The 13,855-nt window shown below is 42.3% G+C and overlaps 1 protein-coding gene across 2 annotated transcripts in view; it reads right to left on the bottom strand.

Annotated features, from left to right (window-relative positions):
• Nucleotides 1-11,711, bottom strand: part of rab3gap2 (RAB3 GTPase activating protein subunit 2 (non-catalytic)) — a 33,693-nt gene extending 21,982 nt beyond the window's left edge. For both annotated transcript variants that reach the window (XM_037542254.1, XM_037542255.1), the window contains exons 1-9: nucleotides 11,308-11,711; nucleotides 6,648-6,724; nucleotides 6,103-6,217; nucleotides 5,650-5,731; nucleotides 4,829-4,876; nucleotides 4,195-4,270; nucleotides 3,386-3,487; nucleotides 2,753-2,852; nucleotides 86-184 (exon numbers count right to left, since the gene is read on the bottom strand). In XM_037542254.1, coding sequence (XP_037398151.1) covers nucleotides 86-184; nucleotides 2,753-2,852; nucleotides 3,386-3,487; nucleotides 4,195-4,270; nucleotides 4,829-4,876; nucleotides 5,650-5,731; nucleotides 6,103-6,217; nucleotides 6,648-6,724; nucleotides 11,308-11,422 — 814 coding nt within the window. In that variant the 5' untranslated portion in view covers nucleotides 11,423-11,711. The remainder of the gene's footprint in view (nucleotides 1-85; nucleotides 185-2,752; nucleotides 2,853-3,385; nucleotides 3,488-4,194; nucleotides 4,271-4,828; nucleotides 4,877-5,649; nucleotides 5,732-6,102; nucleotides 6,218-6,647; nucleotides 6,725-11,307) is intronic.
• Nucleotides 11,712-13,855: the final 2,144 nt, after the last annotated feature.

The following is a 13,855-nucleotide window of genomic DNA, read 5'->3' as shown; positions in this document are numbered from 1 at the left end:
ACTGCATGTTAGGCTTTTTAATCAATTAATTAATTTATTTATTTTTAAATAAATAAAAAAAAGAGTTGTATGCACTCCTACTCACCCACACTGCTGTGATCTACAATTATGTCCATATCCTGCAGGCCCCACTTCTTATAGGCAAGTGGGGGAGGCTGCACAACATCACTTCCGGCTGCAGCAGCTATAGGTGGACAAAAACATGAACAGATATCAACACACTTATACCAGCTTATGTATATTCACAGAACACTATAAGCAAAAGGGAGAAAGAATTCAGCTTGATGATTTATGAAGCAGGATTCGAGTTGGCTGGATAACCTGAACCAAAGGAACAGCTCTTCTCTTTTCCCTGATGTCACACTAATGAACAAGTGTTATGCAACCTTGTTTACTTATGTCTTTCCCATAGAGCTAAACGCAGAGGTCACTATAGTCCCTGTCCCAACTGAAACATTGAGCAGTCTTTGCGAGTGAAGCTCCTGCCATCTGTTCTCCAATACTAAACCCTCTCGTATTGCCCTTTTGATCCAAAATCAAGGTCAACTGTCCGTGTTTAATATTTTTAAACACGCTGCTGAGCATGACAGGATGTTTGCTCTTAACTGTATCATGCATTACACCTGACTGGGAGCATCTGTACTTGTGTTTCTCCACTCATTTGTTCAAGTTTTTCCTTTAATGCAGGGCGATTCAAAAAGATTCATCCGATTTCAAAATGATTCATTTCACTTGTAAATCATTAGAGAGCAATGCAGTAAACTGTAAATGGTTTAAATGAGCATAAAGTTTATTATGTCATTTTAAAAGTGCTCAGTATGAACCTCCTCCAGCTGTACGGACAACATCAACACCAGTCAAACTCATCCCATAATCGACTGAGCGTGTCGGGTGTCGCTGCACTCACAGCTCTATCAATGTGATTTTGGAGATCATCCAGGGTTGTGGAACCAGCGACGAACGCTCCGAGATGTTGGAGGTTCACTGCCAACGAAAATCACACTGCACAGTTGCTGCTCAGGGGTCTCATCTCTTCGCAGACTGACAGGAGCCATCTGACCCCCTCTTACAACTGGTATGTGATTGGTTCCTAGGCGCCTCACAATTGTAAAAATAATGGCGCTTTGAAGTCGGATGAACCTTTTTTTAAAATCACCCTGTACTTTAAAACTGTGAGAAATACTGTTAGAATAGATTATAATCAATTTTAATATCTTCTAATCAATGCTGTCAACTTGCACAGTGAGTCAATGCATTTTACACCTACAGCCTCTACCAACACCTTTGCTTTTACTGGACTGTTTTGACTTTTAACTTAAGTTGGCCGACAGAAATCCTGCTTTATAAAATATAAAAAATAAGACATCAGCGCTTACAACTGCTAAAAGACATTTCTTACCAAACGCCACACGCTAGAAACGTTATTTTAGAGTATGACTAGAGCTGTACTACAACTAACGCACATAAAGAGGGAAAAGGAATAAGAGTGAGAGTTACACCAAATACCTGGGTCCTTCACAGACATTTCTATTGGCCAGCACAGAAAGATAAATGAGGACATTAAAACAACGTCTACTGTGAGCTGTGAAATACATTGCTGAAGCATCTTTACTGTTAATTCAACTACAAAATACATACACGGACAAAATAAACACGGACTCTTTATTTGGCATTCTAACATCTCCTTTAAGCAAATATATCTCCCTGAAGTAAAAAATAAAAATAATGGAATAGTAATATAGTTGTGTTCAAAAGTAGGGTTAAACAAAAACTAAAATTAAATAAAATTACATTAAAAAAACTGGTAAATTAGACGTTTGTCCATTTTCTAAACGCAACTATGTTAACACAAGCGTAAATGTGTCCCAATTTTTGTTGAGACAGAGGGGTAGGGTGAAATCTCAGGGCTTCATTGTACTCCAAACAGAGGCACACTCCAAATGGTGCATTATGGGGGGAAAAAAAAAGTATAACCATAAAGACGGCTGCGCAAGAGACCAAAGAAACTCAGAAAAGTGAGTATTTTCTCTGTTAAAAAGTATAATAACCACTGTTTTATATTAGTTTAATGTTGTTTCAATATATTATAGTCATTTTCGTCATAACATGCATAAAAAAAAATCTCTGAATAGTGTATTAATGTCTCAGTAGCTAGTTAGCTAAAGTTCCCGTTCCACCTTAAAGCACCATTTAAGGTGGAACGGGAAAATCTAACAAGAATCTGGAGAATCTCTGACTTCAGCTTCATATCACTGAAGAATTAGGGGTGGGTGATAATAAATAACTGCCCCCCTCTTTGAAGGCGTATGATCCCTAAATGTAACTAAAGCCCAGCAGTGAGGAGCAGAACTTTACCCTCCTCTGCTGTCCCTGCAGACGGGCAGGGGCGCCTACAGAGCGGCGCTAGTAGCTGTTAATGAAGCAAAGCTCTTCTTTATTTGAGGGTCCCATTGCATAGAGGAAGTCTTCAAGCACTACCCATTGTAACTCAGTTCCAAGGGGCAAGGTGAGACTTGAAAACAAGGGGTAGGGTTAAAAATGATAAATGGGTTCAGGCCGTAGAAAAGCCATCACACTTGAAGGCTAGTAGTTTGAGACAAGCTGTTCACTTGGGTGGTTTTTAATGGTCTCTACACTTTGTGGTAAAATATGATTTTTTAAATGATTTATTCTGCAGTTCTACTTCAAAACACACAAAGAAAACCTCCAAGAGACTAGACTAACTTTTGCATGCGTACATCCATACACCCACCTCTAGCGACCTGGTTTCTGCAGGCACGCAGAGACTGAAAGAGGCTGAAGCCATCGATGGTGACCAGAGCTGTTGGGTACAGGATACTCAACTCCTCATGCTGTAAGACACACAGCTCAGCTGGTCAATTCGTTTTAGAGGACAGGGACTGCAGATCCTTATAAGCAAAGACTTCTTTCTTACAGTACTGTTCTAAAGTTTGCAATCACTGTTTTCAAGAATAAAATCCAATTTTGATAAACAAGTAACATGTTTATAATATATTTGGCCTGAACAAAACGACCGAGAAAGATGTACAGCATCATCACTAAAGTTAGTTACTTATCACTGAACTAAGTTAAGCACTTGTATTTCAAAAGCGGAGATCAAATGTCAAGGCAGATAACAAAAACGTTGAAAATGGATTTTCATGTATAGTTCATGATGCTTAAATGTGTAACACACGTGCTTTTACTGTATACAAAAAAAATAGTACTTAAAGTGTCAACTGACAAACTTCTGAACTGTAGCATATAGAGCAAAGAAACTCATTTACATGTGTGTTCGTTCATCTGCTCACATATATATACACACACACACACACGTAAACATTACACATATATCCATAATGCGTGGTCATACATATATATTCACCTGCTCAGTAACTCCAGGATGACGTGGGATCTCATATGTTCGACACTTCAGCCTAAGAACTGGATCTTCATTTAATAGCTGAGCCAAAAGAAGAACTCCATTCTGCACGCATACGCACACACACACACACACACACACACACACACACACACACACCCACCGTGAGTATATACAAGAATCTGCGAAATGACAGAGCTGAAAAAAAGGAGATGTAAACTTGAGTGTAAACACAAGTAGCTGGAAAGTCAAATTATATGTCTAAATATGCACAAAATACGTTACACATTAATATGTCATGCTTTTTCACCATTTTAATAGATAACAGTGTGTCAAACCCACATCAACAGTGTCAGAAACTACACAAGCGAGCCTATGAAGCAGCCTATAAAGGATGTTACTGTTAAAATATAGTCATTCACTGTGGTTTGATGTGAAATGCTTCATTATAGTGTAACTAAAACTATTACTATTATTTTACTATTATCAACATTACACATAGAAACACAAAATACATCGTGGAAATAAATAAAATGGGTATATTTGTGTTGTAGACACTGTGACCCCTGGTTCCTATCACCACCACTCTAAAGAAATCTGAGTCGGTCATTTTTTCTGCAACGCACTATTTCACATCAGACCACTCTGAATGATGTGTGTAAGTATCCCAATGACTAAATTACGCAGAAAACGGAAAAAAAAATCTATGGATTTCCCCTAATTCCCTTAATTGGCATCTAAGCTTTATCGGTTTTATAGCGTTAGTGCAGAACTAGAGATGCAAATTTTGGACAACAAATACACTACAGTACCTCTGTGTAGAAGCGGACGTATCCTGAGCTGAATCCGACCACAATACAGGTCCAGTCTGGACGACCTGTGGAACTCCTAAATAAGTACAAACAAACAAAGTTGGTGTTTAATAATACAATACAAATAGAGCAGGGCCGCCCCAAAAGGCCCAAACCGGCGCGTAAGTACGTCTGGCTTATTACTCTAACCCACGTCAGGCTCCAGTCCTCGCGGGCCGAAACACTTCAGCACATTGCCTCATTAAACACATCTGATTCAGCTGTTCAGCTAATTAGCAATGTCGGTTAATGTTGGCGGCTCTTTGGCCTGGAAGGTCCACAGTTTGACATACTTGCTCTAACCCAACTCCATCACTCAATGAGAGAACATTTTTGTACCACAATCAACTTAGGAAAGTTGATATTCTGTATTTTTTTTAAAGTATTTTAGTAAAAAAATTAATGTTATTATATATATATTTGCATATATTTAACATCTTGTTTATTTGTGTAGTTATGTCTCTTCAGCCTTCAGCCACCATAAGCATTGCACTTTGACAGCAAAAGACAAAGAATTTGGCCAACCCTGGAATAGAGTGTGTGTGTGTGTGTGTGTGTGTGTGTGTGTGTGTGTGTGTGATAGGAATGGTCTCACCTCTTCTGGCTGGCCAGTGGGATGCAGATAACACTGCTCACACACTCCCTGTAGAGAGAAGAGAAGAGAAATGACTACAAAGTCACTTTACAGCAAGAACTGAAGGCTGTCTCAGTAATCACCACTTTCTATTTTTAACTGCAATGATTAGACGACACAGCTTCACTCACTGATGACATCAATTATGGAAAAAGGCTGATGTACTGTATACTTAAAAATAAAGGCAATCTAGTCCTGCTAATGGAGACCTGATGCTCTGTACAGCTTCAATTACTTTCTTCAGTTTTGCCCATTTAGACATGTGTGAACACTGCAACTGCACTTGGGTTGTTGGGTTCAGAATCTGGAGATGAGACGACACTAAATTCCCAAACTGTCGTCACCACTGAGCAGCAGAAGAACAGCTAAACAACCTGGAATCAGCCAGAAATGAACCCAACACCATTCGCCAAACGAAACGGGCTGTAAGAAGCTTTAGAGACCGACTAGAACAAAACAACATTAATACTGATCTGGAAAAAAACTGAGCTGAACCTGATATTGCAGCAGTTTTATGGCTCAGTCCGCACTTCAAAAGGCGGGGCTTACAGCAGACTGTGCAGCGAGTGGGCGGAGCTCGTTACTCCGTTGTTCACGGCCCAGTTTATTTACTACTTTATTTATTTAGCTGTGTGTGTGTATGCGTGATAACACACTCCCCCTCCCATGTTCTATTGCTTAACTGTGCTGAGCTGTCTTTTAGTGTAGACTGAGATCATTTCATTGAATTGCTTTTCCTTATTTCTCCTTCATGCCATCTCATCTCTCTCCTTTAGTCTTACCCCTCCTCAGAGCTCAGTGTGCCGCTCCAGGACACAGCCAGGGTCATCTCCTCTCTCCCAGAGTCATCTGTCTGCCATTTAGCTGCAAATCAACAAAGCAATATACCAATCAGCAGAACAGAAATGTATGGGTATGTGGAGCTGTGCTGATGCTACGGTTAACTATGCAATCGTGATGCTGAACCTTCAACGTTTATTAATTTACTCATCTGTGAATTCACACCCAGCTACAAGGCTGTTAAACGTCTTTTAGGGTGCCTACACACCAGACGACGCAAGGACAGAGTGATGCTGCGTCAACTACTGGCGTGTAGGCACCCTTATACTTGTCTTACTGCTTGCCACACAGTTGACATAGTGGAGAAGTCCAGCTCTTGCTGCATTCGTATCAGAGGAGTTAGAGGCTCTGGCCTTATACAGAAGCCAGATTTTAACACTGCCATTTGTGCATACCAGAGAGAAAGGCTGCTTTATGTTCTCGAGCGATGACCAGGAGGTCTGAGCAGGGAGAGAGCGAGAGAACACAGTCTTGCAGCCAAGGGACACCTTGCTGCACCTCCTCTTCAGCCTGCAGAGAAACACGACAGAATCATTTAAGCACAGAGATATGACAGGACTGTGGGGTAAGAGAGATGCATTATAAATAACTTTATTTATTCGTGGCTTCATTTCTATTATGGACCATATGAAGGGGGGAAAAGGCTGAGCCAGCAGATACTGAGGACATGTGGATACAGACAGATCTCTCACATTGCGCAACTCAGCTACTCAGTTATCTGCAGTAACGTGGCCTCTGAGAAGCCATGTGTGCATCTGCTTATAAAAATAAGTGCCGATTCATTCGCTTATCTTATAGCGACTACATATCGGTTCGAGCTCTGAGCTCTGAGCAAATGACAATATGGTCAATTTTAATTACAATTATTTGTTGACACAGTCAGCACGTTTCGTATTAGGAAAAAGGTAAAACAGTAAGGAAAGAGAAGCAGAGCACAGACCGTGGTTCCATCCTCCTTAGGGTCTGACGCCTCCCACGAGCCCCAGTCTGAGTCATCCCAGGTTAACTCATTCTCTCCTGAGGATCACACAGAGCAAAAAAACTGAGAAAATCAGAATCACAGTCAGGCATTACGGATCTGCGCAGGCATGAAATTGAAGCCTGAAGCTGATCTGTACCTCAGCTTTGAGACGGAAACTGTCCTGGCCTGATTGGTAAATTTCAGACCTCAACTTTGTTTTCACTTGTGCTAACGATGGATGGATGGATGGATGGATGGATGGATGGATGGATGGATGGATGGATGGATGGATGGATGGATGGATGGATGGATGGATGGATGGATGGATGGATGGATGGATTGCTCATTACAAGGCAATGAAACGCAGTTTCTCACATCTACCAGAAGTGCAAACAGTAGCAATAACAGGCATAAATGACAGTTATACAATATATAACCAAATAAACAGTATACACACAGTCATATATATCAACACACACACACACACATACACCCACACACACACACACTCACATATATATACAGTACTGTGTGAAAGTTTTAGGCATCTAAGCAAATGTTTAAATAATTAACCTCAGCAGTGAGTTTACCACAATATACATTAGAATAAAGTCGTATTCATAATTCAAATAAACAGAAAAACAATATAAAGTAACAAGAATTTCTTGGGTCCATATTTTTCCTTCACACCTTCACAGCCACATCAATGACATCATGAGCTCAATTTACTGAGCACTGATTGGTCAAACCAGGAGCTGCTTTTTAACTACATATAATACTGGGCTTCCTCGAGGAGCGGCTTGGAGATGGGTAAACAAACACATCCAGAAAATCACTATTTACTATATAATTAATTAATTAATATAATAATCATTATTAATTAATATCTATGAATTTTGTTTATTCAAATATTAACACTTTTCTCAGCAAATAAACACAAACTACACAAATAAATAGATTTTGAAAATGTGTCTTGGGTGCCTAAGACTTATACACACACATATATAGTAATTGAAGAACCCTGTTCATCAGGGGTCAGGACACCCAGGGGGCATTTTTCGTGCCCGTTCCTGTCCCTGTGGTCAACCAGACACACGTTCATGGACTCTTTCAGTTACTCAAATTTCCAAATCAGTCAGAATGCAACTAAACTACCACATGTGACACAGCGGGCTTTTTTCAGTGGGGTATTCTGATGACATTTCCAATCTGTATTGTGTCGATACAATGTGCAGCTTGCATGAAGTAAGGGCAGTATTTCGGCTCCTTAACGACCTTGTAATTTAAAGGATCTGGTGATATTTTTGATGAACATTAGGAAAGCAAAACGTGTCTGCTTTGGAACAATGGGCCTCATTCACCAACCGAAAGAAACTCGGTTTTCACAAAGATTCTGACGTTCAGTGTTTTCTTATCTGGGGTTCTTAGGTAAGAGCAGAATCTACACACACTCAAGAGGTGCGGACAGTTCTGCGGTTTGAGAACGCGTCATGAACTTGACGTCGATGTTTTCTAAGGACCTTCCTCAAGAACAAATTTAAGAAAAAATGAGGCGCATTGTCGTTTATCACAGGGCGCCATCGAGGCAGATTTTTAAAGTGACATTTTTCTGCTTAGGCCTGGACTTCCTAATACAGGCATCACACCAACTACAGAATAACGACATGACTTCAGAGGTCTGATCGGTCCAGAGAGTGTGAGCTTCCGGTTAAAAATAATAAATAAGTAACAAAAATCGTCCACCAAGTTTGGCTGTAAAGAAACAGACGCCACCTACGAAGAAGCGACGATCAGAGAATCCCATTACAATCGTTCACAATAGCTGCAGATGAACCGACGCCTTCATGCACAGATGCCCCAATCCATGCACAATCTTAGCTTCTTCTGCACCTTTGCGTGCCCTCTCTCCCTCTCCTTGGTCTTCCTCTCCTTCCGTCAGAGTGTAATGTATTGCAGTTGTACAGGATGAGTCACTCAGTAAAGGGCAAGCGCACCGCTCCCTCCCTCGCGCTGTCACTGCAGGGTAGCGGAGTGCAGCAAAGCACACGTCACCTATTCTCTCCTCTTTCTCTCGATTTGACACTCCAGCGATTGATCTTGGACCTACAGAACACCTGCACTGCACATTTTACAGCTTTCGCTGCTGATTTGCCTCCTCATCTCGCTCCCAAACCCTGCAGGACATTCAAGCAGCAGATACAAATGATCTTTATCCTCATATTTATCTTTATTAAAATCAGACTTGCATTGTTTTGCACCAAAGATGCATAGCTGGTCAGATAAATGAACGAATGTACACAGATCAGGCGTAAGATCATGACCACCTCCCGTTTCTACGCTCACTGTCCATTTTATCAGCTCCACTTACTGTATAGCTGCACTTTGTAGTTCTACAGTTACAGACTGTAGTCCATCTGTTTCTCTGATACTCTGTTACCCTGTTCTTCAGTGGTCAGGACCCCCATGGACCCTCACAGAGCAGGGACTGTTTGGGTGGTGGATCATTCTCAGCACTGCAGTAACAGACGTGGTGGTGGTGGTGTGTTAGTGTGTGTTGTGCTGGTACGAGTGGATCAGACACAGCAGTGCTGCTGGAGGTTTTAAACACTGTGTCCACTCACTGTCCACTCTATTAGACACTCCTACCTTGTTGGTCCACCTTGTAGACGTAAAGTCAGAGATGACAGCTCATCTACTGCTGCACAGTTTGTGTTGGTCATCCTCTAGTCCTTCATCAGTGGTCACAGGACACTGTTGGCTGGATATTTTGGTTGGTGGACTATTCTCAGTCCAGCAGCGACACTGAGGTGTTTAAAAACCCCAGCAGCACTGCTGTATCTGATCCACTCAGACCAGCACAACACACACTAACACACCACCACCACCACGTCAGTGTCACTGCACTGCTGAGAATGATCCACCATCCAAATAGTACCTGCTCTGTGAGGGTCCATGGGGGTCCTGACCACTGAAGAACAGGGTATCAGAGTATCAGTGAAACAGATGGACTACAGTCTTTAACTGTAGAACTACAGAGTGCAGTTATACAGTAAGTGGAGCTGATAAACTGGACAGTGAGCGTAGAAACAAGGAGGCGGTCATGATGTTATGCCTGATGGGTGTCGGTCACACTGGAAACTCTCCCACCCTTTAAGAAATCCTGACTGCTAGTGTAGCCACTGATGTAGAGGCCAATAAACACACATGCAACATTTGTAAAAGGGGGCGATACGGCAAAATATATCATCACAACACTTGAGGGAGTTTTCATGATGCACAATGTGTCCTGATATTTATTTCTCCTGACATCTGTGAAGTTAGAAGACAAAGCAGTGCCACGTTTTAAAAATACTACCAAAAACTTCTTTTTATGCTCTTCAACATTTCACACACTGTGCTGAACTGAGTCCACGTAAAACAGGACCAGTGATACTCTTTTTAATCAAATGTGCAGCCTGAAAGAGATTAAGTACTGACAATATCAGCAGTATGCTCAGAAAAGTATATAATAATAATAATAATAATAATAATAATCCTTATTCATGTAGCACTTTCCACAGCTCAAAGCGCTTTAGGAACAGGTGATGAAGCTTAACAGTAATGCCAGAAAAACAAGTATTCACTTAAAATCACAGCAATGACACCGATGAATTAAAAAGATTAATACCAAGAGACGCAGAGCTCTGGTTAAACACCAAGTTAAAGAAATATGTTTTTAAACGTTTCGTAAACACGTGCACTGAGCGCGGCCGTCTAATAACAGGCGGAACTGAAATTAGAGGCATGATAACTGAAAGACGCCTCAGAAGGCCAGTATCTGCAGATCTGAGACGACGTGTTGACATATTGTGGTGTATTTTGTCATGATAGTGATATCGTACATCATGACATCACACTTTACTGGCCCCCTTTCACCCTGCTCTTCATTGGTTAGGACTCCCATGGACCCCCCACAGAGCAGGTTGTGTTTGGGTGGTGGACCATTCTCAGCACTGCAGTGACAGTGATGTGGTGGTGGTGTGTTAGTGACACCTGAGTGTCGCTGCTGGACTGAGAACTAAAAATATCCTGTGGGCAGCGTCCTGTGGGCAGCGTCCTGTGGGCACTGATGAAGGACAGGATGGCCACTAAACTGTGCAGCAGCAGATGAGCTGTCGTCTCTGATTTAACATCTACAAGGTAGGAGTCTGATCCAGGTGTCTGATCCACTCGTACCAGCACAACACACACTAACACACCACCACCACTGTCAGTGCTGAGAATGATCACCCACACAAACATGCCTGCTCTGTGAGGGTCCATGGGGGCCCTGACCACTGAAGAACAGGGTAACAAAGTATCAGAGAAACAGATGGACTAGAACTACAAAGCGGGACAGTGAGTGCAGATATAAGGAACGTTAACTGCCACGTTTAAGGTGGAACGGGAAATAAGCAGCTGGCGAGTAGGAAGCCGACTTACAGCCTCGTCTTGTGCTTTATTTGTAGTAAATTAATGACACAATGAACAACGAAACGAACAGAATCGACTCGCTGGCCTGGGAACTCGGTTAACACAAGGCACCAGAGAGCAGCAGGTCAGCTGGAGCTAAACCCCCTCAGTCCGTCTCGCCGGACACTCGAGGCGCTGTGACCCTCACCTGCTTGGTCTTTGCTCTCGTCCGGCGCAGCGGCGGGTTTCTGGCTGGGGAAGAGAAACTCCCGGACCTGCCTGAGCTCCTGGACCCGACAGAAGTCCAGCAAACAGCAGGACATCCTCCCACGGCGAGGCGAAGCTCAGCCCGCAGCTAATCTGCCCCGGGCTGGGGCATTAAGGAGCGGCGGCGGCAGGAAAAGTGAAGCGGGAGGGTTTTTGTGTCTCTATGTTCGCCTGCGGTGTCAAAAGCCTTAATACGAGACCAAAAAAGCACCAAACTCTTTTTATAAGCTGGACAAACACGATATCTGCGAGGAAAAGCTGCGAGAAACTGAGCCGAACTGTTGTTGTTTTGCGCCTGAGTGACACATCCTCAGCCGTGAGGGCGGCGCAGTGATGGATCACTGCAGTGTCGCGCCCCCTGCTGCTGCGGAGGACTACACTGAGACGGTTTAAAGGGCAACTCCACCCACACACATATATATATATATATATATATATATATATATATATATATATATATATGCGGACTCAGATTTCCATACAGTGGTGGTGATAGGAACCAGGGGTCAACACAAACACGATCATTTTATTTACTATCCTAAACCACCAGTGGACCTTCATGTGTCTTCTGAGGATTCATACGTGATGCTGGTGATGGTAAAATTCCTGCAGAGGTGGAAAATCCAGGTCCAGAAAGTAGAAAGTCCTTCCCAGGATTTTGTTCCAACCGCCTGGCTTCTCTAGTTAGATCAAACCACCAGCAGAGCTTTCCTGGCAGTTGGAGCAAAATCCTGGGAAGGATTTTTACTTTCTGGACTTGGATTTCCCACCTCTGGAGCCCTGATGATGACATCCTGTATAAATAAAATGAATGTGTGGCCACGCCTTATTAACATGTGGGAACGAGATCCTAATGTACAGCCATGACATGATTAAGTCGTAGCCATGACTTAGTAAGGTGTGGGAACGAGATCATGGCTTACTTAGTCGTGGTCACACATTAGGATCTTGTTCCCATACTTTACTAAGTTGTGGCCACCACTTAATCATCTCATTCCCACACCTTACTAAGTCGTGGCCACGCGTTCATTTTATTTATACAGGATGTCAACAGCGGGGCTTCATATAAAATTGTGGTGCGTCTGAAAATAAGTTTTCTTTGGGGACTATTTTGCCTTGGAACTCCCTTCATGTATCCCTCCACCATGACTAGATTAAAATAAACTGATTATTGGACAAAACTTTATCACAAAACTTCAGTAAAACAATGTCTCAGATTTCAGGCTGAGCACTCATAGCCATGTCATGCAGGGACTTTCTGTGAGGGAGTTTTTAGAGGTGGACGTCTGGTTCCTATCACCACCACTACGAACAATTCTGACTCTGTAAATTCTCTAGAACGAGGCGTTTCATACCAAACCACTCTGAGTTACTTTTTCTTTTCTTTTTTTTTTTACATATTAACCATTTAATAATACAGAACTTTTTTTTAAATTGGTGGTCTTCCCCTTTAAAGAGCCCATATTCCACACTTTATTTGTATTTTGTTTTGTACGGATGATGCAGGATATTTTACGTGACCATTTTCCAACCTATTCCTTTAGAATGAAACAGCCTGTTTTTGTTACTGTACCTGTGTATATGTAAATTAGCTGTGTTCTGATTGGAAGCCATGAACTTCACCCTATTCAAAAAGCAGGCCAGTCTGAATCATTCCTTATGGCTCCGATGTCAACAGGCAGCTAACCTGCTGTAGGCTTAATAAGAGGATACTCAGGAGGCAAGTGTGAGGGTATTTGTGACATCACAAAAACAATAAATTCAACATTTTTTGCAGCTTAGTTTCCATATATGGGAGTATGAATTATGGAGTGAATGGCGCTTTAACAAAGCTTTGGTTCTGTTTGTTACAGACGAAATAAGGGAAGGTTTTGAATGATATGGGCCCTCTAGGTGTGTTTTAGGTGTAAGTAGGCCAACATTTCATTGCTCTCGTGGGCTATTATTGCACTATTCCGTGCTTTTCCGAGGGGAAAAGCTAATAATGATGCTGGTTACAGTATAATATACAGTCTTGCTGCTTGTATCCGTTCAGAAGACAGATGCTTAAATTGATTCTGAATTGATGTGACAGCAGCTGCACTACCTGTGACCGCAAGGCCCTTAGAGGAGTGGTGAGGACGGCAGAAGCCATCATAGGCAAAAAACTACCAGCCTTACAGGACGTCTACCAGTCCCGCTGCCTCATCTACCAGTCCCGCTGCCTCATCTACCAGTCCTGCTGCCTCATCTACCAGTCCCGCCACCTCATCTACCAGTCCCGCTGCCTCATCTAGTCCCGCTGCCTCATCTACCAGTCCTGCTGCCTCAATAAGGCTAAAACAACCCGGTTAATGAACAGGTTCACTCGGTCACTCTGTCAGTGTTATTATTATATCACATCATCTCTGCTATGGACAATAACACCTTAGCAGTAAGCCACTTTAAAGAACAATAACACAATCACTCAAGTGACTTTAAATGTATTGTGTATATTGTGTCTATATTTT

The sequence above is a fragment of the Pygocentrus nattereri genome, chromosome 10, assembly GCF_015220715.1.
Source record: "Pygocentrus nattereri isolate fPygNat1 chromosome 10, fPygNat1.pri, whole genome shotgun sequence".
Taxonomy (NCBI): domain Eukaryota; kingdom Metazoa; phylum Chordata; class Actinopteri; order Characiformes; family Serrasalmidae; genus Pygocentrus; species Pygocentrus nattereri.
This window is presented reverse-complemented; position numbering and strand designations above follow the sequence as displayed.